The sequence below is a fragment of the Zonotrichia albicollis genome, chromosome 4, assembly GCF_047830755.1.
Source record: "Zonotrichia albicollis isolate bZonAlb1 chromosome 4, bZonAlb1.hap1, whole genome shotgun sequence".
Taxonomy (NCBI): domain Eukaryota; kingdom Metazoa; phylum Chordata; class Aves; order Passeriformes; family Passerellidae; genus Zonotrichia; species Zonotrichia albicollis.
Window position 1 is genome coordinate 54906377 of NC_133822.1, and position 26833 is coordinate 54933209.

Genomic DNA, 26833 nt, shown 5'->3' on the forward strand with positions numbered 1-26833 from the left:
AACCACTAAGTCATACCATATAGTGAGTAGATGTGTTGATCTCCTGAACCTTGATTTAATCTAAAGTGTCTAGATCATTCATAATATTTTAAATCCAAAATATAAATTATCATTCTCATGTGGGCTTTCTCATAAATTTTCTCAAATCTATGCATATGCATAATTCTGGGTAGCACTTCTTCTTTGGACCATTTATTTATGATGTGCAGGAGACTGTTTTCAATTTTGTAGTCTACTTCTACTGAAGGGATCTTTAAATGTACTTTTATCTCTTTATCTGAAGAACAGAAATAGAATGATTCAGGCAGCTTTCATGTTAGATGATTTGAGAGGCATCTGTAGATGATAAATAAATCCAGTTCATTTCTGATTTAATTTCCTGCAAATGCTTGTGTTCCTGTTTCAGCAACCTACCTCTGTACACCTAAGTGACTTTTCTTATTTCATTTTACCAAAAGTATTCTTCATTTGGATCTCACAGCTCTTTTCCTTGTGTGTCCAAGATGCAGCAATAGCTCCATTTGTATCAGCAGAGTCTGTCACCACATGAAGTATCACTTTCCTGGCTGGAGGACTGTAAACAGACAGTGTAACTTGTGACTGAATTTTTGTAGATGCATGTGTTAGGAAAATAAGGAGTAAACCATGTAGTTTCAAGGCAAATTTGGAGGAGTGGAATCAGTGGCTACAAGTTCAATGCCTTCTTTGGCTTTGAATGACAAATATCAAATACCTTTCTTAAGACAGAACACTGCTTGATCTCTTAATTTTTGCTCTTTCTCCCATAAAACATGGTGTGTTCAGTTGATGTGCAAAAATTTGTCATAGACTACAGATAGGAGGCCTTCATAACTACTCAGTGGTAGTAATTGCTTCTTTACCCATGCATTGTTGAAGAGAATTCATTGTAGAAAGAATGAAAGCTTTTTGCATTATAGATTTTTGCTCAGCTATTTTTTCTATATCTAAACAGGCCATTGATCCTGGGATACTCTGTGAGAATCAGTGGGCCAAAGAGTGAGCAAAAGGAAGCTTGACAGCTGAATCCGTTTTTCTAAAATGATTGTCCCAAGCATCTGGAGAGGTGGACTCTCTAGTCTTAAGGACACAAATATACTGTCTTGTGTTAATCTTTTGACGTGAAAAAAAAGCTAGGAATAATTTTGAGGCCAGAAATCATACTGGAGGATTCTGTCCATCCAGCTGTCTGTCCTAACTTTTTGGTCTGTAAATTTGTGGTCTGTTATTGTGAAGTTTTGAAGTGAGGAGACTCAGTCAAAACATATGTCTTATGTTTTGTTTGGGAGTTTTACTTTTTTTTTTTTTTTAAGAATGAAATCATAGAAAAATAATATCGCCTTGTTGCTGCGGTTTATCTTTTCCAGTGGAAGTCTGATATTTTGAAAGTTTAATTTAGAATGTAGTACGAACTCTTTCCTTGTAAATTCCGGGGTATTGTTCTTATAATCTGTGTGTTGTAACTGAAACCATTCCTTGTCTGTTTGTTGGAAAAGATCTTGAAGAAACAAACCCAGATTATCTGCTCCACCTGTTTGAAAGAATAGGAGGGAAATAAAATGTATGTGGAAAATAAAGCAGGAACAATAAAGTTCTTGCTTAAATCTGGAAGAACATACTTTAAATATCTATTATGTAGAAATGTGGGTTTTGGTATATCAGGAGAAAATAATTAATTAGCATGTGAGTGTTGACAAATAGTATAGGGTCAGATTTATGACATTTTGTTGACTGGGACTTTATAATAGTATATGTAATAAAACATGAATCTTAATGGGAATTGATGCTTTGTCCCTGAGTGACAGGCTCTTGTCTGTCCCTGTCATTACAAACCTAAAAGGTTGTGCCTTAAGACTAACTGACAAGCTGTGGCATGTCTGTTTTCCTGAAGCCCTTTCCAGGCTGTTCTTGGTACACTCAATCTGCTGTCCTCTACAAATTACATTCCCTGGAAACACTGCATGTGAGAAGGCTAAACTTAATGTATAAAGGATCCAGCATGAAGACTACTTGCAAAGAATTTAAATGAAACTGAGGGGGAAAAGTGCTTCTGTGAGTTAGATTTAAAGAGTCTTGAAATGAAAATACTATTTAGATGTCTTTTTTCATTCTGCAGCAAAGCTGGTGCAGAGGATTCATCCACAATGTGTTGACATTATCTCTAATAGTGTTATATATCAGACAAGATTGCAGATGGGCTTCAGCCATGTGTCAGACTAACAGACTCTTACAGATTGACAGCTGATAACTGCTTAGAAGGATCCCAAATTCAAGGGGAAATTATAATTCCAGTACAATACCCTGGACACTAAAGTAGGCTGCAGCAGTTAGTAGGTTAGAAAACTTAATGGTTGTTTGAAAAAGCCCTATTCTTGATTCTGTTCTCATTTATCCTGCTCTGCCACTCTCTATAACCCTGAGTTTCAAGGCTGACATGAACATTTAATCTCTTAAACGGTATTATGTATGTTGTTGCTTCTGTCTTTTTGGTCAATCTTATGCTTTAGTGGCAAAGCATCTATCAGGATACAGTGTCCCTACTCACTTCATGTGTTTAATTGGCTGAAGTCAGGAAGTTGCTAAAAAGTTTGAAAATAATTTGATGGAATTCTTTCTTCCTCCTTGTAGTCTCCTGAGGTGAAGTACTTAAGCCATGGGAAATGATGAATTTGTTTAGAAGTGCAGTAAGAAAGAACAGAGTCTGCTTTAGGATTTCATAATTGAAAGTATTATGGGGCAGGGGGCTGGGGGAAAGGAGCTTAATTTTTGTTCTTTGTGTATGTGCCAGTGCTTTTGTTGGTAATCAAGTTACTGTGGCTCCCATTACATCGTTAACCATATGTGTCTGTGGTGGCTGGGGATGGGGAGTGTTTTGGTGGAATCAAGGATAAAAGATACTTTAATGGTGTCAACTTTGACTTCTGCTCCAGTTAAAAATCTTCAAAAATAATACCATGTTAACACTGTTTCTAATCTATGGGGAAAATGCAATTTTGGAAGAAGAATACTATATAAATTATGTTAAGGACAGAAGGCAACAAATCAGTCCAGTCAGCAGTCAATTGACAGCAGTCAAATTCTGAATTTCTTGATGGCCTCTGCTCTCCACAACACCTTTGCACAGTTCCCAACTGGTCCTGCTTGGTTATACCTGGTTTGTCTATATTTTTGTGATCTCCTTTGTTTCATAACTCTTATTGTAATTACCTTTAATACATTGTTAATATGTGAGGTAATGTGAGTTATTCTGGTGGGTTAAGTCCCTGAAAGCAAACTTCTCTTGCCTTATTTTCCAGGTTTTATTGGAATTTCCCCTGTCTGACATGCATGTGTATGATTATTAACCTCAAAATGTTACCATAAATAGCTTTTATTTCAATGAGAATTATTTTTACATCAGTATTTTCAGTGGAAAATAATTAAATTACTTCTCTTGCTTTCAGATGGGCACCTTCAAGGCACATGATGGTGAATACATTTTAGAACCTCTGATGAAAGCGGATGGAGGTGAACATGAAGATGAACATAACAAACCACACCTTATATACAGGCATGATGAGCTTAAAAAAGAGTATCAGAAATCCTATAAACCTTGTGAAGTTTCAGGTAGAGTCATACTTTAAATTTCATTGTGCCTTTTCAAATGTCAGTTGTTCTAAAGAAAAAAAAAAAGCAATATTTTTTTTGTTTAAATATTTATATGTATTAATTAATTATTATTTATATATATATATATAATTTTTCTCCACATTGTGCCATTAGAGCCTACACATTTCTTTGGCATAAGCTTGTCAGCTTTTCCTTTTGTTTTGTGACAGTAGCAAATTCAAAAGTAGGACTGAATGTATATATAAGAAAAACCCATGATGTTGCAAGAACTCTGGTGGGGATTGCTTTGTCCTACATTGTCCCATATGTAAACATTGAAATAGTAGATCCACAGGAGCCGTTGCTTATATTCACAAAAGATAATGAACTAACTGTAATTTTAGCAGATAATAAAAGATAATGAACTTACTGCAAGTCTAGCAGATAATACATGAACTTCTGTCTTCCTTAATAATGGAAGTATCTAATATTACTCATGAGTTTAATACAATCTGATCTTACCCATTATTGTAAATGTTTGTCCTTGTGGGTATTTAATAGTTTATTTACGCCATATATTCATAATATTTAGTATTATTCAAGGTTAAAGGAAGGGGGCCAACAGAACCTCTGCCTTGAACTTTCAGAGGGTGGACTTCGGCCTCTTCAGGGCACTGGTTCAAAGTGTCCCTTGGGAAACAGTCCTTAATAACAAAGGGAAACAGGAAGACTGGACATAATTTAAGGAAGAAATTTTGCAGGTGCAGGGGAACGCCCAGGGAATGCCATCCCTATGTGGTGAAAACTGAGCCAGCAGGGAAGATCAGCTCCCTGATCAGTTCCTGGGCTGAACAGGGAACTTTCACTGGAACTCTTCTTGAGGAATATCTATGTAGATGGTTAAAAACATAAAGATTAAAAAAAAAACAAGTTGGGTGATTAATGTTATTAATTTTGGAAAATTTTTATAACATATTTTATAGTTGAAAACATTATTTTGAGAATTTTGCTTTCCCATAGATCCTAAGGCCAGAAAATAACCATTACATCAAGCAAATGTTCTTATTCCTATGCCTTTTTAAATTAAATGATAAATAATATGTACTGAACCAAATTAGAGGCCTTTCAGTTTGTTCTCTGTCTTTTTTTCTTTAATCTAAACAAGCTGGTGTGACAAAAAGGCTTCAAGCATTAAGAGCATAGTCATTTTTTTCATTTTTTGGAACAATTATAAAAGATTGTGAGCTAGGGCTTACTGTCAGTTTGGGGGCAGAAGCTGTGGAAATGTTTATGAAGAAAAGCTTTGTGTTTTTATGTTTCTGTTCTAAAAATGATGGGTCTCCTTTAATGCTAGTCTTGTTTGGTTATTCATATCTTTTCTTCACAGAGGAACAACTTATATCACTACTTGGAATCATGAAAGTTTCTCTAGTAAGGGAACCTTGACAGACGATATGGAGGAACATACCAGACAATGCATATTTTTAGTTTGAAATTGGGCCAATGTAATTCTAAAATTGTCTAACAAATATTTTCTCCTCTTCGTACTGTTTTCTTCTAAAACTCGTTTGCCAATGAAGAAATTTTTTGCAACCCTAATATATGCCTTACTCAGGTCAGGATAGGATATTTATTGCATCTCCTCAGTCCATAAGTTCTGTTTCCTTTAGACGTGGAAGCTCATCAGAGTTTGCCAGAATAGGTTTTGGATAAGTCTCATAGCTATTACTTATCCACTTGTTGATTTCTGGTGTTGGTAAAATTAATTTGATTTGTTCTTGATTTGTTTGATCCATAAATTTAGATAATCTTTAAACTCTCCCTTTAAGTCTGAGTATTATTTCCCATTTTGCCAGTACTCTGGAATCTCAGACACTTTCTGTGACCTAGTAAAGATTGTGTATATGAAACTGCTTCAACCAATTCTCTTTGTGCATCCAACTTAGTCTAAACACATAAGAGTATATGTGGATACTCTTGAACTAGTTCCTCTTCAGAGCCAGCCCCTGCTTTCTCCCCTCATTGTTAGTGCTAATGGCTTCATGATTAGTATAGCTTTATTTTGTGATTGATTTTTAAACAATTACTCAGTAAAGTAATTGCTGTTGTTGCTACTGTTTTTCTTTCTTGCCATATTGTACCCTAACTTGAAGGAAGACAAACTATGGATCTCTCAAAAATACCTTAAAGTTTAGACATGAGGGCTCTTCCCTTGAATAATGGAAGATTTAAATCCTCTCAAGCTGAGGGTGACTGAAGTGTGGCCTCTGAATTCTTGGGTCAGTGCTGTAGTCACTAAGTCATTAGAATAAAATGAATTGGAGTCATATCCTTTGGCTACTTTTTGAGAGGGAAATCGAGTTTCCACAAAGACAGTGGAGGTTTCCTCTGAAGGGGCTGGAGTGCCCAGTTAGCTGCTGAAGTGCTAGAGGGCAGTGAGAATTCAGATATGCTTCTCTGTTGGGTATTTTTTATGTGAGCTAAGATGACTCTAGTAAAGTCATTGTTTTTCTGTATTAGGCATCAGAAGCATTTGTTGGCTGGACTACACAGTATAATTGGAAGTATTACAGTATTTAGTTGAAGATATCTGAGTAGAGTGTGTATTTCCTAGAGCCTGATTCTACATAATGAATATTTACAAAACGGTCAAAGAGGTCACTTAAGGCTTTTGGTGTGTACTTGCTTGTGAAGTTAAACTCCATATGTATTTAAATATAATGTTATGTGAATTTGAAAGTCAGTAAAGACTTGAATTCAGGAGCTGGAAGTAGTTTGATTTTAATTTGTTCTTCTGGTGCCAAAAGTTTGTGCATAAAAATGCGTTTTGTTTAACTAACTTGTGCCCTTTGTTGTACTGAGTAAGCTGTAGTGCTTATCTCCTTCCAGCCTTCCTGTTTGGATTGTGCTGCTTTCAAGGAACTGTGTAGTATTGCTGTCTCTTAACTAATTTGTAATAAATAATCCATTTATGATAGAACTATATAAAAATATTCAAGACATCTCATTTGGTGTTCCTATTACAGTCTTCTGTGTTTTTGGGGTTTTTTTTAATGCTTCCACAGTTTCTCTTGGAAATAAGATCATAAATACAAGTTTTTCTATTTTGGGCAACCTTTTGCCTTTGTATTTAGCAACTGCATTCAACAATATATCTTTTTATTTTACAGAGAAAGAGTTGCAGAAGAGCACTTTATTACATCCAACCTTCAGCAGTTTAGATGAAAAGAGCAGCATTTTACAGAAGTCTCTCAGTTCAGAGTATGCTTTAAATAACATCTCCGTAGAGGATGGTGACAATCCACATTCCAGGAAGAAACGTTTTCTTTCCTATCCAAGATATGTAGAAGTGATGGTCACAGCTGACACAAAAATGGTTCGTCACCATGGGCAGAATTTACAGCACTATGTACTAACACTGATGTCAATAGTAAGTAAGTTCTTAAGCATTAGGAATTTTAATTATTTCTGTTCTGTTGTTTTCTTTTCTGCAACTTTCCTGTCTTCTGGTTTGATAAAATTCTGTATAATAAAAAGAGTTTACATAAACATAAATAAAAAGATGGGTCAAAATTTACGATTATGGGTCTTTTCAGTTTAATGCAGTATACCATGTGTACGTGAAATTATGAGATACATTTCCTGATTTTCTGTTGCTTTAGAAGAATTCTTAAGCTTCAGGGTGTGAAAAATACATGTTGATTACAGCAGACAGATGTTAAATGGCATTGTGAAAAAAAAAGCTTGGTTATAGTAATCCTAGTTTTTCAATTTTTGAAGAGACTTCAAATTAATATGAGTCAGACTTAGAGTTGGTATAATTTATTTGTGATCTTTATATGATAAATTCTTTCTTGGACCAGAAATGATTCAGAATATAGTACAGTAAGCTCTAAAATCAAAAGTTTTACCATTACATCACTTGAATCATCTGTTAGGAAAAGGCATGCTAACATATTCTGCATTGTAATTATTCCTAGATTTTTGTCCTTACATCCATTCAGGAAGGTTAATTTATATGAAACTGCGTCTAGCGTGGGGTAGCAAATTAAAGCACCTATCACATAAGTATTTATAGAGACATCTGCTTTTAGATGGCTTTTAACTTGACCAGTTACAGACATGTACTTTTGGATGAACAGAATAGCACTGTAGTTTTACCATAATTAATTAACTTGCTTCATAGAAATGCCCCATGCTATTTAGGATGTTGTAGAACATCTGATGTGGCCTCAGCTGCTGCTTCACCAACCTATGCAAGTCCCCTGTAAAACATGTAAAAAGTGTTGCATCTGCCAGTTGTGCATTCTGATAACCTATAGTGTGTGAAGGGGCGCTGGGTAACAGGCACTTAGAGAACTGAGCAGAATTCTGCTCACTCTGATATCCTCATCTCCAGCTGATGACACTAGAGCTGCTGCCGTCTATTACACAGATGATGTAGGTATGTAAATTGAGAACACAGAGTTTCTTTTAATTAGTTTGTAAGAAAAATAATGTTTTAAGGGACATTAGCATATGTTATTGTAAGTCTTCTGAATTTTTCTACTTTTAGTCTTGTGAAGGTATGAAAGTTCATGTATTACCAAAAAAATCCATATTGAAAGTTCTATTGTCTGTTACAGTACAGACTCAGTTTGGAATTCCTTTTGAAACAATTAATCCCTAAGATGCAATTTTTTTTTTGTTACTTCCTTTATTAAAGAGGTTTACTAAGAAACAGAGTAAAGTGGTAAAAACGTTGCTTTAAAATAGAAGCTGTTTTTTAGAGAATTCTACAATAAGATGAAATGGGACATTTATTATATCTTTTTCATGAGGCCTTGTGTTATAGGTAATGTAATTCCTGATAGGTTTTTTTAAGATGAAAACGTTGTTCCTGCATCTATAGATGTTGTACATTCAAGTTACTATTCCTTACAGTGCCATATTTGTCTTTTTACTTACACAATTGGACTTCTAGGTAAATAATATAAGCATTGTGTAGTTGCTATTAAAGAGAACCTATATATGAACTGTTTTTAAGATCTAGTATTTAACATATACTGTATGAGTGAAAGAATACCTGTTCTTTTCTAAAAAACTTGTAATTTCTTTCTTGTGCTTTCCTATCTGTACTGTAAAACTAGGGTTTGACACTTATTGCTGGCTTTGGGGTAATAGCCTTCAATAGGCCACATCTTTAATGTGAGTTTAATATCTCTGAATGCCTCTGAAGGTGGTAAGATCTATTGCTTGCATCTGTTGGCAGCTCTATTCCATATATATATATGCAGAAGACAGTAATCTTGAAACAAAAATTTCTTAAGATGTTATTTCTAGTAATGTTGAGCTTTTATAAATGCAGATATAAAAAGTATAAATTCAGATCTTATTTTTAAAATATTTTCTTTACAGTTCAGTAAATTCCATGCACTCTCCCTTCTCCTGCCTCCATTTCCCCCACAGAATACAAATCCCAACTTGTATCCCTTCCCTTTTGCTTCCTTCCAAGCATTTTCAGCAATGGCTTGGAATCACAGAACAAGTGGAAGTCATGTAATTCAACCCTCTCTTGATATAGATATTAGTTAAACAAATAATGTGAATGAATATACAGCCTTCTATAACTTCTTATCCATAACAGTTATTTTTCTGTAAACTAGTAAAAAAAAAAATGTGAAGGATAGGAAAACAAGTGACTACCATTCTTTGCTATGTAATCTGCATTAGAATTTATCAGTATGCTAGTGGGTCATTTCTTGACCCACAGCCTCTTAGTGTTTGAAATGGAACCATTTTTAGTCTTATTTGATAGCCTATAAAGGAAAGAAATGAAACTTTTAAATTTTATCCTTTCTGCCATTATACAGATAGCTTTGGTTATTAAATTTTACTGGTACTAGTATCTGGTCAAGCAACTTCTGTTATGGGAAATTGTCAGGTTGCTGGCATTTTAATTGAAGCATTATACTTTACTCTTGTAATAATTCTGAAACTTTTAAGGTTATTTGGTTCTGGCTTGGATATTAAAGAAACCTAAAAACTTTAAGCATATAAATCACATTAAATTTAATGAAACTTAGACATCTAGCTCCCAGAAGAACCTTTGAATCCTTGCCCATTTTTCTTTTATTTTCTTTGAGACTTTTTTTAGCATCAACAAAGCCACCAAAGTAAACTTGCTGCTGTTTTATGAGTGGAAAATAAGAATTGAAATATACTGCTAAATATTTTTAGGGTTTTAAGTATCTTGTCACTCATCCAATTCAACCTGAAAAGGCTTAGCTCTCAGCATGCAAGTAATCTCATTTCTTTAAAATTGCATGAATGTTGGCAATATGAGTATTCACATTACTTACATTATATCTTGGAAATACTTACTCATTTTGATTGAAATATGTACTTTAAGATAGGAGGAGTACCTTTGCCATAGGATTTTATGAAATACTTTATTGTATTTCAACACAAAGAGTGGCATTATTTAATGTGAAACAATAAATAAAACAATAATAATACTGTAATTGCTTAACTTGCACAGTTTCTTCTTGTTCCTCCAAGTATTGTATCAGCAGAGCAGGCAGTAGGCACTGACTGAATAGATTTAGTAACTGGAGGACTTAGACTATGTTCTGAAAGTTCAGAGCCCCAGACATGAAGGCTGGATCTTAGCAACTGAGAAAATTCATTAAAACACTGGAGCTTACTGTAAAATTCAAAACCACCTGAAATTTGGTTCCATTAAACATTTTGAGGTACTGTCCTCATTTTCTGAATCAATAACCTGATTATTGACATGCTTTTAAGTACTGTACTGCTTATAGAATTTGTTTGATAGTTAAAAAAACCCTATTAGGTCCGTTCTTAGTCTGTTTGCAGGAAAATCTTTGTAGTTTTGCCTTTTTGAAAAGAAGTCATGACATATAAAACCACCTGTGGTAGGGCTGTGGTGGGCTGCTCAGATTGTGAACTTGGCTGACTGCCTAGTCATGGGAATGCTGAAGTCAGAGCATGGGAGGGGAGAGCCATGCATTCAAGGAGAGGATTGAGACAACATGAATTTAAATCATTTAACTTGCAGCCAGCCCTAAAGGGTGTTGTATCATGGTAAAATAGTACTATTATAATATGGTGTTAAAGGCTGGTGCTTTTGATTTGCCTTAAGACAAAGACTTTAGAAAAGTTTTAGGGTTACCATCTTTTACTGACATATGTAATAGAAGGCAGTGATTAGTAGGTCTTAACAGTAAAAAACTTTTCTAGTTAGAGTCTTGTTGATGGTTTTTTTTTTGCAATCATGATCAGCAATCATCACGAAGTATTTCCTATATGGGAGGTTGTGTGTGCACCAATGTGTGCCATCATTAAAACCAGACAAATTATTTTATCTTAATATATATGGGGTGAATTTAAAGACTCTTTTTATACTTCACAGTTCATACTATAAAATAGTTAACAGGTCGTCTTTTCAGAACACACCGGGAAAACATTGATGCCTTTGGCATACTAATTTTGCCTATAGTCATCATTTAAAAATAGGCAGTAGACCTAAATAGTTTATATGTTAATAATTTAATTTGTATTGCTACCATCTGAAAGGCAATGAATATAGTTACATTCAAAATTTAGACGTGAATATGTTGTTCCTTGTATCTGTTCTTTTGAACCTCTGTAGTGTATTTTTCCCCTTTCTCATTCAGATCATTGCATTAGTATTAAAGCTACAGGAATGTTTAGTGCTTTTTATCTCTTATCCAGTAAAATCTAGAAGGCCAGCACAAGGCATATTTTTCTTGGCACAAGCCAAGGGTATACCTTATTATGTTTCTTCTGTGTATATAAAAAACCCCATGATCTTGCGCATTTGGCATGGTTAAAATGAAAGGGGTATTTGTTTATTCACCAATAAATATGCATAGATGGAAACAATTATTTTCCAAGTATCATTCATATAAATTCTCCAAGCTGGCCTTCTTATTTATCTTGACATGTGGGTATCTGTGGGGGTATAAAAGCCAGCTATTCTTTAGTTGTGACTGTCCTTTAATTGCGTCTCCAGGATGCCTGTATATGAAATGTCATAATGATACCTCACTACATCTTGAAGTTGACCAACTAATACAGAGATGTTAGAGTGCCCAGGTAGCCAAGAAGGCAAATGGCATCCTGTCTTGTATGAGAAATAGTGTGGCCAGCAGCACCAAGGCAGTGATTGTGCCCTTGTGCTCAGCAATGGTGAGGCTGCACCTTGGGTTCTGTGTCCAGTTCTGGGCCCTTCACTCCAAGACATTGAGTGCCTGGAGCATGGCCAGAGAAAGGCAACAAGGCTGATGGAGGGTCTGGAGCACAAGTCATATGAGGAGTGGCTCAGGGAGCTGGAGGCATTTAACCTGGAAAAAGTTAGGCTCAGGGGAACCTTACCATTGTGTATGACTACCTGTCAGGAGATTGTATTGAGTTGGGGAACAGTGTTGTCTCCCAAGTAACAAGTGAAGGACCAGGAAGGTTTAGAAAAAAATATGTGGTGGAGAGGGTTGTGAAGCATTGTAACAGGCTGCCCTGGGAAGCAGGGGAGTCACCATCCCTGGAGGTAAGTAAAAGATGTGCAGATATGGTGCTTAGGGGTAGGTTTTTATAGAGGACTTAGCAGTGTTTGGTTGAACTTAATAATTTTAAGGGTCTTTTCCTAACTAAGTGATTTTATTTTGCAGTATGTGGGCAGGCACATACTTGCCTGTCTTTACATTTCACTGCTGTTATTATTATTTACTACAATTTTTGTCTAGGTGGTGGTTGTTGTTGTTGATTCAATGATTAGACTTGTCTCTAAGACTTTCACTTCAGTAGTTCAAGAGGTGCTGCTAAGGTGAAGTCTTGGTACTGACCAATTATGATAAAGGCCTTCCTTTAAGCTGCTTGGGACCCATCTCATATAGGAATAGGAATGAGGAGTATAAGGAGACAATCTTGCCTAGCAACACTCGTGTTTCTCTGAGTAGCTTCTAACAGCCTGTCAATGGCTGTGTCTTCTGAAATGTTCTTTTAAGGTTGTTTCTTTTGGATTCTGAATGGAAGGATGGATTGACGTTGTGCTGTACATGATGGCATTTGATGTGATCTAACTGTGGTACGTATTTTCATTGAACAGTTGTAGATGGTGATGATCATGACTGTTACCATCTTCTGAATTACTGCAATATTAAAGGTGTATCTTTACACCCATCTCAGTTGCAGGTTAGAGGTGAGACAGAACACAGGCATTCCTGATGGAGTGTTCCCTGCTGGCAACTAAGCCCCACACAACCACTTCTCACTCCCCCGCCAACAGGATCAGGGAGAGAATCAGAAGGGTAAAAGCTAGAAACTCGTGGGTTGAGATAAAGACAGTTTAATAGGGAAAGCAAAGAATTTATTCAGTGCTTCCTATGGGGAGACAGGTGTTCAGCCATCTCCAGGAGAGCAGGGCCCCATCACATGTAATGGTTACTGGGGAAGACAAATGACATCACTCCAAATGTCCCCCCTTCCTCCTCCTTTCCCCCAGTGCATACACTGAGCACGATGGCACATGGTCTGGGATCTCCCTGTGGCCAGTTTGGGTCACCTGTCCTGGCTGTGTCTCCTCCCAGCCCCGCACGCACCCCCAGTCTCCTTCCCAGTGTGGCAGTAAGAAAAGCAGGAAAGGCCTTGGCTGTGTAAGCTCTGCTCAGCAATAACAAAAACATCTCTGTATTATCAACCCTGTGGTCAGCACAAATCCGAAACATAGCCCTATACCAGCTAGTATGAAGATAATATTTCTACCCTAGCCAAAACCAACACAAAAGACAACTCAGGCTTTAAAAGGCATGTATGTATTCTTTCCTTTTGCCTCCACTAAAGCACTCCATGAGGTGACATGTAGAACCTCTACTTGGTTAACTGAGGGGATCGCAGCTTGAACGGGATTTGGGTGAGGGAGCTGTAGATGACATAAAACTTACAGGGGAAAAAATTGGGAAGTCTGAGGCGTAGGTATACTTGTGCAAGTTTGCATGAGAAGTCTTTGCTGCCGTGAGGATCTACTTGTGGAAGTCAGTTTTGTACAGAAATATGCATGCAACAAAATAGGAGTAGCACCAACAGAAATAATATGGCTCTTTCTCTGAAGCAGTAGCTGCTCATATATCTCATTACTTCAGACAATTTTTGGGTCTTATGAAGTATATGATAGAATCAATATGACACTGGAAAATGTGAAGGAGAAATCTCCCAGATCCTGGATATCTTACATGCTTTCAGCACTACAGTGATACATAGAAGATTCTGGAGCCTTCAAAACACATCCAAGCTATGAAGTGATGCTGTGTTTCTTTCAGGGGATATAAATTTCAGGGGATATATTTTCTTGGTACCATGCTTGTGTATACCAGACAAGAGGAAAGAAAATGAGATCTTGTGATACAATGTTTAGGGGGGAAAAAAGGAAGGAAAAAAGAGCTAAACAAGATATATCCAATTGGATTTGGATGTATCATTTACTTACCTTCCAGCCTCTAGGGGTACTTGCTTGTTTATCAGCGCCTTTTCTAAGTAGGGTGTTTTGCCTCTATTCAGTCACACTTTCGTGGACAGTTGCAACAGGATTGTCAAGAAAAACTCAACTTTGTGACCCAGTTGCTTCCAGTAAACTGGCAGCCACAGCTGTCTGACTAATCTTTCAGACTTCCATGAAAATAAAAGCTGTGATCCTTCCACTAAAGTGTAACTAGTTTAATTTATATTTTTTCCCCATTCTTTGTTGTATTCTGATGTGAAGGCTGGTTTTAAGAGTTTGAAAAATCTTTTGAAACTAATTTCACTTTATCTTGGCTATTATCTCCTACTTCTCTGAAGCCTGGATTTAGATCACTGTAAACCAAGTGGATCTGGAAATTGTAAAGAAATTGTGTATGCTATTAAATTCCTATCCCATTTCATCATCCCTTTTTATGAATGCCTCCAATAAGAGATGACTGAGAGTGGTATCCTTAGAATACAGGAGAAGGGACTACTTACCTCTTAATTTTTTTTCACTGAAAATAAGAATCTTATATTCCAGATCTTTGACAGTTTCCTGCATCACTGTAAAATTTCAAGTCTCTGTGGATTATTTTAGTCTGCCTAGTTCCTTAGGTAAATCTTCAAGTTTGATTTGTGGTTATTATCAGTTTTCAGGACATTTCTCTTCACAGTTGTTCAACATGCTGAGAATGTATACTGAACTTTGCTGGTAAGAGCATCTTGTTATCAGCATAGAGTCTTGTTCTTGATCTTTTCAAAGCAGTGGTAATAACTAAATGTTTGGAGGTCATGGTCATGAGGCAAAGGATCCATAGTTTGGCTCAAACATAGGATTAATGAGAGCAGTGTTATATTATATTTAGCAAGAACTTAGTTTATCTCATAATGGAAACAGGTATGTTTCAGATTTTGGCAGGAACTGCAGACTTCTGGCATCTACATGACATTATTTCAGTCCTCAGCTATTCTGCAGAGAGATAACCAGCACATAATTCAGATGGTGCATAGATATAGTGTTGAAAGTCCTGCAACAGATTCTCTTCAGGCATGCAATGAGATATTTTTCTCTCATATACTTACTCAGTCTAATGCAGCTCTGAGGTATGAGTAACTACTTTTGTGTTTTGAAGATACACTCTTGCTCAAATATTTTAAATGGACATTAGGTCAACAGACAGGATGGAGGACTCTTGTCTCTGTGTTTTGTGTTGGTTTCTATGCCTCCTCTATGTTTCCAGATTTTGTCAGCAGGATAACCTTGACAGAAAGCACTTGCACAGCAGTAAAAGATTTTTTTCAAAGAACTATTAATGTATATGAGAGAACATCAATCAACTACGGTATAAGTACTACTACAACGATGAACAAGAACTGCTAAGTTTTAGTTACAAGAAGGCTCCAGCCTTAACTCCTTGCCTGGATCATTCTAATCACCCAGGAGCGGAAATTATCTCTACTATAGCAGAGGAGGCATTTCGGAAACGTAAGGCTAACTTTGCACTGAAGGTTGAAAGTCACAGTTTAGGCATTCAGGCATTGTTTGGTGTTGGCTGAACCCATTCAGTTCTCAATCCCTTTGCCTATTCTACCTGATATATATAGCCTTAGAGTACTGGGCAAGTCATGTGTTGGTTTTTGTTGATTGTGTAACTACCTCAGATGACCTGCATGCTCTTTACTTGACAGCCAGTGAAATGCATCTGGTTCCTGAGCTTCAGAGCTTTCTGTTCCAAAACCAGACACTAACTAGACTGATTTACAAGTTAATTAAGATATGTTTCTGACTAATTTAGTGGCATTCTGTGATGGAGTAACTGCACCAGGGGCAAGGAAAGAACTCTGCCTGGTCATCTGTAAAGCCTTTGATACAGCCCCCCACTGCAATCTGTCCAGTAAATTGGAAAGATGTGGATTTGATGCATGGACTGTTAGATGGATAAGGAATTGACTGGATGGCCAGTCCAAAGAGGTATCATCAATGGCTCAATGTCCAAACAGAAACCAGTAATGAGTGGTGTCCCTCAAGAGTCCATATTGGAACCAACACTTTTTAATATCTTCATCAATGACACTGGCAGTGTAATTTTGTGCACCCTCAGCAAGTTTTCAGGTGACACCAAGTTCATTTATTCGGTTGAGTTGCTTGAGGGAAGGGATGCCTTCTGGAGAGGCTTGAGGAGTGGGCCTGTGTGAATCCATGAAGGTCTACAAGGACAAGTGCAACAACCATGTCCAGTGAAAAAAGTCTATGTTAGTGCTATACACATGTAATCTTCTTGTATAAGTTTATACTGTAACAAATTCTCAGTTGTAAGTGACTCTTATAGCAGCTTAAATGGTATTAGAATCAATCCTTGGAACAAGTGTCTTCCAGTTCTTGGAATAAGCCAAAGATCCTCACAGGTCTCATCTCAGATTCCTCTCTGACATGATTTTAGAATGCCATATGAACCCATATTCTGTTTCTTCTTTGCTGAAGAAAAGTAAAAATTGAAAGAGCTGGGCTGGAATGAATCTGCCTTAGCCTCATACATCTGAAAATTAAACATCTTGTCTCTTTCCGTAGTAAAGGGATGAAGAAATGAAATAGCTGCTCTTCATGTCTTGTATGAAAATGTATGTTTAAATACATATCTCTAGATAGTCATGTCTACAGAATAGTTCATCCCTTCTCCTTCTCAATTGACCATCATAGGGAGCAAACCTATAGAAATTTGCTCCACATAGGTTACATGAGTTGAGATGGATGTGATAATTGTGTTGTTGTAAAACAGCAGTTCCTATAGGAGCATACTTTGACTGTGGAGAGGATAAAGGTCCGGAAATATCCTTTCTAAGTTTATCAAAGTGGATTTCAAAGTAGAAGAATACATTATGAGCTTGATTGTAGTTAAGTAATTTTGATATTAGAAAAATGATAGTTTATTCCACTCAATTCTGCCTAAATTTTGCTTGAGCATTTCAGATACCTTTTGTAAAGGCTTCTGAGTTTGTCCATGCCCAATGGATTCAGCACTTTTGTATTTGAGAGATGTTCCTTATTCCCACCTAAGAGTAATTGGCTACTTGCTGGTTAGTTACCAAGAAAGGAGTCTTTATGGAAAGAAGCAAACAATAGCTGTACTTCTCTGAAATATGTTCTCCACATGGGTTCTGAAGCCCCTACTCTTATTGAATCCTCTAATTCCAGCTTGTTTGTCAACAAAGGAATGAAGGACAGTACTGCATATTGTGTTGTCTCCAGTTTAGAGAAAGGTAGGGCATGAGTTGGGAGCCCCAGTTCTAAGTTTTAGCAGTATTACTTGACCTGAGGTAAATAGAATTTATACACTGCAAGGCTGTGGTTTCACAAGCAATTTGAGCCAGTTCAAGTGGCTCAAAAGACTTCTGAAAGAAGTCTGTTCTTCTTCCCCTTTCCCTCTGTCAGCACTTATGTTGGAGACTGCACAAGAAATGAGAGCATATTGACCAGTATAATGTGATTTAAAAAAACCCAAAAATTTGCAGTTGTATCAGTTCCTTGATCACTTTGGAGCCTTGCAGCCTTAGCACAAGCTTGAAGGGAGGAAAGGCAGTACTTCTGTGTTTGGTGGCAACTCTTGTTTGCATAAGGCTGTCATTCGACTACTGCTTTAAGCCAGAATTCACATGGATGAGGTATCTGAAGCTGTTACTTGGAGTGCATAAATTTTTTATACTGTTTTTATGAAAAATAACTTTCAAAGTAGTTCACTTTGAAAGTTGCATGGAATTGACTCATGAATTTTACTATCTGTCTGCAAGAGTATGTATAAAAATGCCTGTTGGGTATATAAATACAAATGTTATGAATGCAGAAAGATACCTTTGTATATGTCATGTTTATTTTTTATACAGTTTTACAGCTCAGTCTAGCTTTCATTAAGAGCAAGATAAAAACTTATTTGTTCAAAGTTGCTTTTTAAGACTCTCTAATATTTTCATTGATTCTGCAAATCATCCATATAAAGCAGCTTATGCCTCACAGTCACAGTAACAGTACTTTTTTCCTTTCTTTGATATTTTATCAATAAACTATATAAGTGTACTTTTTACATTATCATTTCAACATGTTGTCTGTCTGTTTGGAAATGACTATAGTGAAGATATTTGCATATTAAAAACTGAGAAATTTTTTTTTTTGTCACCGTGTCCTTGGGTAGAAGGTACAGTTGGATGCATGAGATACCTGTTGTGTAGTGGCTTGGTTTGCTTTGGTAATTTGTTTGTTTCATTTAAAGAGATAGTTTACCAGGTGAGTTTAATACTCTAATCTTCTTTTTTTCTCTTTAGGTTGCAGCTATTTATAAAGATTCAAGTATTGGAAATCTTATAAATATAGTTATTGTCAAATTAATTGTAATTCACAATGAGCAGGTAAGAAAAAGAAATGTTTAAAAGATTTCTTTCTTATATTAGAAACAAAATGCATGAACTTACATTGTAATTACAATGTTTTTTTTTTTTAGTTTAAATATAAAATATTTTTTTAACTACATAATTTTGTTTTAAAATAGGAAACAATATGTCAAATGCAATGTTAACTTCAAGGCCTGTATTTAATGCCTGTATTTTCCTGTCTGTATTAGTAAGTCCATTTGACCTATACTGACATAAATCAGATAGTATATGAAAGCTTATGGCAGAACTACCTGTAGTGTGGTTGTGCTCATGGAAACATGACAGGAAAATAGCACTTTTTGTAGAGGGTTTCAATGGAAGGCTTTCAGCCCTAACAGCTGTAGTATTTTAAGATTGTAAGAAGTACTTGCTTTTCAAATATGTGGATTTATATTTATTTATTATAAATGTCTTGTCACTATATTTGCTAATATTGAACACATGGTAAATGCTCACATACGTTGTTATAATAATGGGTTCTTATGACTGATGACTTGTAGATGAATTCAGATCTGACACTTCAAAAAATGTGCTGAGGGAATTCTTATGTCAAGTCCTGCTGACCTTCTTTCCATGCACAAGTCATTACTTTGTAGATTATCAGCACAAATGACAATGCAGTAAGTACAAGTGCATGAATATTGAAGCCCTTATTTGATGTTTTTTGGCCATTTCTTGCTTAGGAAGGACCAGCTATCACTTTTAATGCAGCTACCACTCTGCGTAATTTTTGCTTATGGCAGCAAGCACAAAACACTTTGGATGATACTCACCCTTCTCATCACGATACTGCTGTTCTCATCACGAGGTACAGTATCTAAAATAGCCACAGTTACCCACCTAGGTGAGACAAATGCTTCAGTTTTGTTTTTACAATATAATCTTTCAACCATTCCACTGACATTATTCATAGATAAGTGAATAACACTATCTTGCCCTTCCAAAACACTGATTATCAATATGTGAGCAATTTCTCTGACATTGCTATATTGATAGATAAGCATCTGATTATCCTTCCATTAGTGATAGAAATTAATAAGACCTGCAAGTATTGCAAGGAAGTTAAATCTCTAGTTTTGGTACATATATGTGATAGGGGAGGAGTGTTGTTAGAGTCAGCTGAAGGATGCAGTGGCAGACAGCTCCTGATAGTCTGACGTAATCAGAACTATGAAAAGCTTAAAATGGAAAGCATATAAATATTACTATCTTTTCTGCCTGTACACCAGTCACCTCAGTGATGGTTCTGATGTTCATCCATTGGAATAGTCTCTTTTTCACTGATTTTTCCCTCAGTAAGGTTTCAAGTATACTGCAATTTGCATGTTTTTCAGCATCATTTCATACTTAAGCTACCTTCTGCTTTCTAGAGAAAGAACATAATATATTTTTATTCTTTGCATGCTAGATAAAAGGCATCACTGTGGGCTTAGTCTGGTGAATTTAAATCACTTCTTTCACTAGAATACAAATGGTTTGAATGGCCTGTAACATTAAAAAATGAGAATCAGATTTGCAATTGCTGTAACTAATGTAGCAACAGTGAAATACTTTTCAAATATTCTTTTATATACTGTAATGATTTGAAATAAATATTTTCTTTCAAGGGAAGATATCTGCAGAGCTAGAGAGAAGTGTGATACTCTTGGTGAGTTACTCTTTTTCATCAGTATGATTTTACATATATAAGAATATCAGTGTCAATATTGGTTTAGGAATAAGTCAGAAAATAGATACAAAATTTAAACCACACAGACAAAAATAATGGTTTCCCATTTCTTGGTGCTATTCTCTCCTGGCATATACTTTGGTGCCAGGTGGGTGTTTGTTTTGTGTAAATTTGCTGCATACTAGAAGCACAACTTTTGACTTGAGTGCCATAGCATTCACTGTAATGCATGGCAATATGTGAAAATTCATTCCCTTAAGCTTTTATATAAGGATTCAATTTTGCAGGTTTAGCAGAGCTAGGTACAATGTGTGACCCACTGCGCAGTTGTTCTGTAAGTGAAGAAAATGGATTGAGTGCTGCTTTTACTATAGCACATGAGCTTGGACATGTGTAAGTACCTATTTCTTGGCAGGTAATTTTTTTTTTTTTTTTGTTTTAAATTTCCTTTTAAATGTGACCAATTTTCAGCAGTGGGCTTCGCATTTCTAAGAGGGTGCAGTTTGATATGGCCTTTCAGAAGAGTCATTATTTTTGCCCCTTGCAGTGAGCCTGGTTAGGAAATTGTGAGTTTTATAATTTGGTTGGTATCCTGAATTCTAGCAAAATCTGTCCAAAAGATGAATTCTGTCCTTTTGTCATACGAACTGGTTGGGACACTGGGACATACTCTAGGTAGTACAACATGGTCCTGTTAACTCTAAGTGTATTCTAGTCTGTAAGGAATTTACCTTTAAGAAAATACAATTGTTAATATAACACAGAAATATTCTTCCTTGTGTTTGATCCTTTCAGAGTACAGTAGAGTAACACAAAGAGAAATACTTTACACTGAAAAATGAGAGGAGATGACAGCATTTTATTTTATGAAGCATACCTCATCAGTGATGGCAGAAAGGTGCTATACTCTAGCTCCATGAGCATGCTGCAGTGTAGGTAACAACGACCGTACAGAGCTCAGTAGCTAGCTTGTTCATTTTCTTGTGCCTGCAAGTCCACTTAGACACATGCTATTTGTCTTGGTACTTGAACTGAGAGAGTAATGTAAGATGTTAGTTGCATTGAGTATGATATTGATGTGCTCTGCAGTTTTTGTTTCTGAGTAGTAAGAGTTATGATGTGAGTGTTGGGGTTGCATGTTGTGAACAGACTAGCCATGTCCTGTATACTCAGTTGAGGACATGAGTTGTTCCTTTATAGTGTTGCACTCCTAAAACACTGGAATTTTTCTGGCAAGCTAAAAAAATATGTTACTTGTACAATTCTTCCTGTACCCACCACTATACAACTAGGAGCATTTGGATAAGGGGATAATTATGTAAGTCATTTTAAAGATACCTATTGCCAAAAGGTCAGATAGATGCAGTAAGTCCCATTAAATTTTAAGGCATTCTCAAACTCAAAATTCAAGCATTTGCTGCTGCAGCAAAGAAAGTTTCAGTTAATTATTGCTGAATTTGTTTTGGAGTTTATCTCTTTTGCTTTTTAGGTTTAATGTGCCTCATGATGATAGTTTCAAATGTAAAGAAGCTGGAATTAAACACCAATATCATGTGATGGCTCCAACTTTAAATTATCATACAAGTCCATGGACCTGGTCAAAATGCAGTCAAAAATACATCACTGAATTTCTTGAGTAAGTATCAATATAATGCTATGGTTTGGAGTGGAGTTTTTTGCTTGTTTGTTTTTTTTTTCCCTTACCAATTTCATTTATTTCTGAGAAGTATTTTAAAGGTATTGCTTAAATATAGTTTTTGCACTGTTCTTTGGTTTAACCACTGACTTGCAGGGCCTCAGTCCTCCAGAAAAATACATGTATTTAACTTTTTTGTGAATTATAACCATTAAAGTTGCTCTGAACATGTAATGCTTGGAAATTTTTTTTTAATGTAGTGGTATTTTTTATTGAAAATACCTTTAGGATTATTTTAGTAGGTTAGAAAAGGCACCCTTTATTTTCTAAAGTTTTTATCTTAAAAATAAGTGATGGGTATAATTTAGGTAGTACCATTTTTTCCTTTTTTAAAACATGAGGAAAAACCCCATTTAATTTTGTTTGTGAATCTAAATGCAAAATACAAAAAAGAAAAATCAAGTGACCTGGTACATTTCTTTATATTCATTAATTCAGTTAAAGTCATTATACAGGCAAGTAGGCATGCAAACCCATAACTCCGCTGAGATATGCACGTGTCAAATGTTGTGTGAATAGTGAGAAGGTTCCCAATGAGTTGAGTGATTTATTCACATTTTGTTCCTGTTTTACAACAGTACTGGTTATGGTGAGTGCCTCCTAGACAAACCTAGTGGAGAAACATACCATCTCTCCTCTCAGCTGCCTGGGTCAATGTATGATGTCAACAAGCAGTGTGAGCTTACTTTTGGTATCGGGTCACAAGTATGCCCTTACATGGTGAGTGAAAACCAGACAAAGTTATGCTTAATCTAGGCTAAAAAAATTACTGAAAAGTACTGGTTTTGGAATGATTTTATCCTGAAATAAGTAAAATTTCAGGTTATATTGTTTTGAAGTGGAAGAGTTCAGTATACAGCATTGCAATTTCACATATGAGAAATCTATAGCAATAGAAAATAGGTTTAATTAATTTTGATTTCCATATCTATGAATGTGAGAATTCTTTTAAAATATCTAAAGCTGCATATGCTAAAGTTTCCTGCAACAACTTAAAGGGATTTATTTCAGCACTTCCTGAAAATGTTTTCATAATATCTTACATTAGCATGTCTTGCTTCTCTGCTTCTTTTAATGCTTTTTAGAAACTTACAACTTAAAAATAGACTATCTCAAACATTTCTTCTAAATGTTTGTTCCAAATTGTAGATTCCCTCTACTTTGTCAGAGTCCAAAAATATTTTCATGCCTGACAGTTTTGTATACAAAACTGAGAGAAAACTCAAACAGATTAGTACTGAAACTTAAGTTGTATCTTGAAAACTTAATGTGGCCGTTGCAATATAAACACAAATATAGCACTTTATTCACTGCTGACAAGATTTCAGGTAGAGTTAGATTTTGGAGCAACTTGTAAAATTCCTCTACCAGCATTGTATGTCTTGTTGGAGCTGTTTAAAGAAGAGCATTTAAGCTCAAATTCAAACTGAATTAAGTGGAGCTTTTTGGTGAGGTAAAATGTTGTATAAAGAGGGGTCAGACTTTGTGAAAATATTAAAGGAAAGGAAAAGGGGATTTCAAACACCTGAAGATGGTGTACTGAAAGCTGATTTATAAATTTGCTTAATCTGTAAGGGTTATTTGTCTATTAAGAGTCTTTTAGCAATTTGAAAATGAGGCTTTCTGCTTAATTTTCTAGACAGTACATTTAGGGTCCTCTTCTGAGGGATTCAATGGGAACTGTTGTGTGTAGTATTACCCATAACCTCTTACACTTTTAAATAAATTTTCTACTGAAGTAGAAAATGAAGTTATCTATTAATCTGATGGGATCAATTTCAGAAATTCCACATTCCTGCTTGGTCTTAAGCAAAATCTGTTTTGGTTCTGTGGGGCTTTATCTGTGAAAAAATGGTAGTACAATAGCAAACCCTAAGCCTGCATGGTGTGAGAAAATAAAAATAACACAATCAATAAAACAATAAAAGAATCACAACTAATGTCTAAAATTATATTGCCAGTGCAAAAAAAGTAACCTGGTTTTCTTTTTAGAAACAATGCAAACGCTTATGGTGCACAAGCACAGAGGGTGTTCACAAGGGTTGTCGTACTCAGCACATGCCTTTGGCTGATGGAACAGCTTGTGGTATAGGCATGGTAAGCTTTGTTTTGTTTCTCAGTACTTGCAATTTCGGATGTAGGTAAGAAAGATGAGTGCTTGCTCTGTGCCAATACTGTGCCTATAGACTGCTGATGGTGTGAAAATTGCCTACCTGACTTTACATGCTGTTTGTCTTAGTTCTGTAATCTTGTGACATAAAAACCCGCAGTTTGTCTGTTCAGAGTAATTATGAAAGTTTACAGATGCCACACTGGTTTAAAATAGGTGGAGGAAGTCAGGGGAAAGTTGACATCTTTCCTTCTGTTTGAAATGTTCAGCTCATGCATACGTTGTTTTTTTTCCTGATTGGTAGGGTCCAAAGTAAAATTATCTGAAATATGACATCCTTAAGCTGTGTTTCCCCCAATTCATCTTGTAGAGGCTGTTTATCGAACCAGCACAAATTAAGTATGAGTCACTTAGGTACAGGTGTATGCTTTTTGTAAGAGGGAGACTTTGGATTCTGGTCTCAGATATTTATATCTGCACTGTATCTGTTTCAGAGAAAATATGAAAACATGTGTCAGTAGCTCTTCACCCGCTCCAGGAAGTGCCTTTAGCACACATAACTCATGTTCATTTTCTCTTTCCTACTGTAACATAACTCAGGATATTTGGGTCTGTTCAGTGCTAGAAACAGAAGCTCTCTTCTCATTTATACCCCTATGTGTAAGACTTCCTGGCTGCTTGAAGTACAGATTAAATGCTTTGACAGATTAAAGAAAAAGAAGTGGAAACTGTGGTTCCTATATTCTGCTCATTGGTTTATTTGGTAAGGAGTTTTTGGGTGATAAGGGTGCTACTCACTGCTTCTTCATTTGCAAGTCTTTGAATTCTAATCCTGATCTGTAAAATTGGACAATATAGCCTTCCTTGGGATGTCCATAAGGGTCATGAATATCTTATTACTAGATATAGTCAAGGCACTTACAGAACCTCGATAGAAACAGAAGCAATGGCAGAGGCTAGTTGTATCCAGTTTCCAGTGAAGATTTGCGGCTATTAGTTTTGGATTTGTATGTGGTTTGGGAAGTGAATAAAAATAAGGTGCTTAAGTTCTTTACTGGTCTAGTATTTGTCTTCTTCATGTCTTACTTCACCACCAGCAAACAGAAGTGTTTTCTTATTTGTCAGGGTATTGTGAGAATAAATTTTTTTGAGATTTTACATGGTAAGGTATGACAATGATTATCTTAAGTGTGGGTGGTTTATTATGTTGAGCTGCTTTTATACAGTAGTGTGCTTTGGCAGCTTCAGGGGGCAATGTGGGAGCAATGTTAATTTTTTTAAAAATAATTTTATATGTTCAAAAATTATTAAAAGCTCTAATTTAATTTCCTTGTATAATAGGCAGCTACATTTCACTCAGTTTTTTCTAATTTTTTCCCCAATAACTTTTAATCTTACGAGATTCTATGTTTGGTAAGACGATATTAATGAGGAATTTGAAAATAGTGTCTTAATGGAAAACAAATGTAGTGGGTAAACTGTCTCAAACGGCTTCTTTCTCTTTTGTAAGATTAGAAAAAGTTACTTGAAGGCTGTAGTGGAAGCTTTGCTTGATTGTAGCTTGATTGTAGCCTCTGCATGCCGTTGGTGTTAAAATGTTTAACCCATTTTTCAGTCAGTCACTCATCAGAAAGGAAGTTCTTCTTTTATATAAACTTCATTTGTCACCTTCAGTTAAATTGACTCTGATTTACCAACATCAGAGGACTTCTTTTATAGAAGAATACAAAAACCTTTTTTATGTAATTAGCGCAGTGGAACCATTTATCTCTAGAATGTAAAGAGCTAATTATGGTCATTACCTCTGAAAGATGTAAGAATGAACAGCAGTTAATTAATCTGACAAATTGTCATCTGTTCCTGACTAAGGGACAGCTCTTCTCAAGCTCAGACTGCAAGTTGCCACTGATGTTAATAGGCATAAGAGATGGTGACTATTAATTGTAATTAATATTTCCCAGCAAGCTAAATTGATTTATTTTTAGCATTTACAACATTATTGCTGTGATGGATACAGAAAAGACCCATTTAAGGCATTTTTTATTTTAGTATCAACTTTTTAAGTTCAGATTTCAAACATCATGTGTTGTATTATTGGATTTTGCTCTATGGACTGCTGTAATAGTTGGATTTAGTAAAGCATATCTGAGTCAAAAAAAACCCACCTCCAAAGAAGAAAAATTGTTGAAAACACCTCTCTTCCAGGAGTGGCATTCTCAGAAAAAGTCTTTATAGATATGAAAATAACAGCAAAAATACCCAGTAAAGTATGAGTTGTTTATTATCGGTTTTTTGAGGCGCTCCAAAAGGTTGCAGTCTGGTCCTTCCTGGATTCCTGAGGAGTATAGAAATATGCCCATATTCTTTGGATTCCTTGAGCATTGGAATGGAGAGGTAGGACGTAGCTATATGATTCTGACCTAAACTTTTCAGTGTCCTGGGGATATCCCCGTGTTCTGCATAATGGCAGTTTGCTACTTGAACACTGTAAAAAACTAACTGTCCATGAAGTTTGGAAAAATCTCTTTAACAGCAAGAAGGAATTCACATAGTACAAGTAACAACTGGATTGGAAAGAATGTGCTTTTCTGTGTTTTAGAGACATGTTAATCAATTCTATTCACTGTAGATATGTAATGTATATTGAGATAGCATCTAAAAATATTCAGAATAGCAATCAAATAAGTTAAGATTTCATCCTAGTCCTTTTGGCATAAAAGACAGGGATATAGATATAACTGAGAATGAGAATGCAGAGCAACAAAGAATTGCTTTGAACAGTAAAGAAATACCCATCTAATTCTGAATTATA

General features: G+C 35.8%; 1 protein-coding gene across 4 annotated transcripts in view; it reads left to right on the forward strand.

Moving 5' to 3' along the window:
• ADAMTS20 (ADAM metallopeptidase with thrombospondin type 1 motif 20) overlaps positions 1 to 26833 on the forward strand; it is an 89899-nt gene that overhangs the window by 8778 nt on the left and 54288 nt on the right. For all 4 annotated transcript variants that reach the window (XM_074539835.1, XM_074539834.1, XM_005480746.4 and 1 more), the window contains exons 3-11: positions 3462 to 3624; positions 6777 to 7036; positions 18439 to 18522; positions 19230 to 19354; positions 20154 to 20194; positions 20503 to 20608; positions 21705 to 21851; positions 22490 to 22631; positions 23904 to 24008. In XM_074539835.1, coding sequence (XP_074395936.1) covers positions 3462 to 3624; positions 6777 to 7036; positions 18439 to 18522; positions 19230 to 19354; positions 20154 to 20194; positions 20503 to 20608; positions 21705 to 21851; positions 22490 to 22631; positions 23904 to 24008 — 1173 coding nt within the window. The remainder of the gene's footprint in view (positions 1 to 3461; positions 3625 to 6776; positions 7037 to 18438; positions 18523 to 19229; positions 19355 to 20153; positions 20195 to 20502; positions 20609 to 21704; positions 21852 to 22489; positions 22632 to 23903; positions 24009 to 26833) is intronic.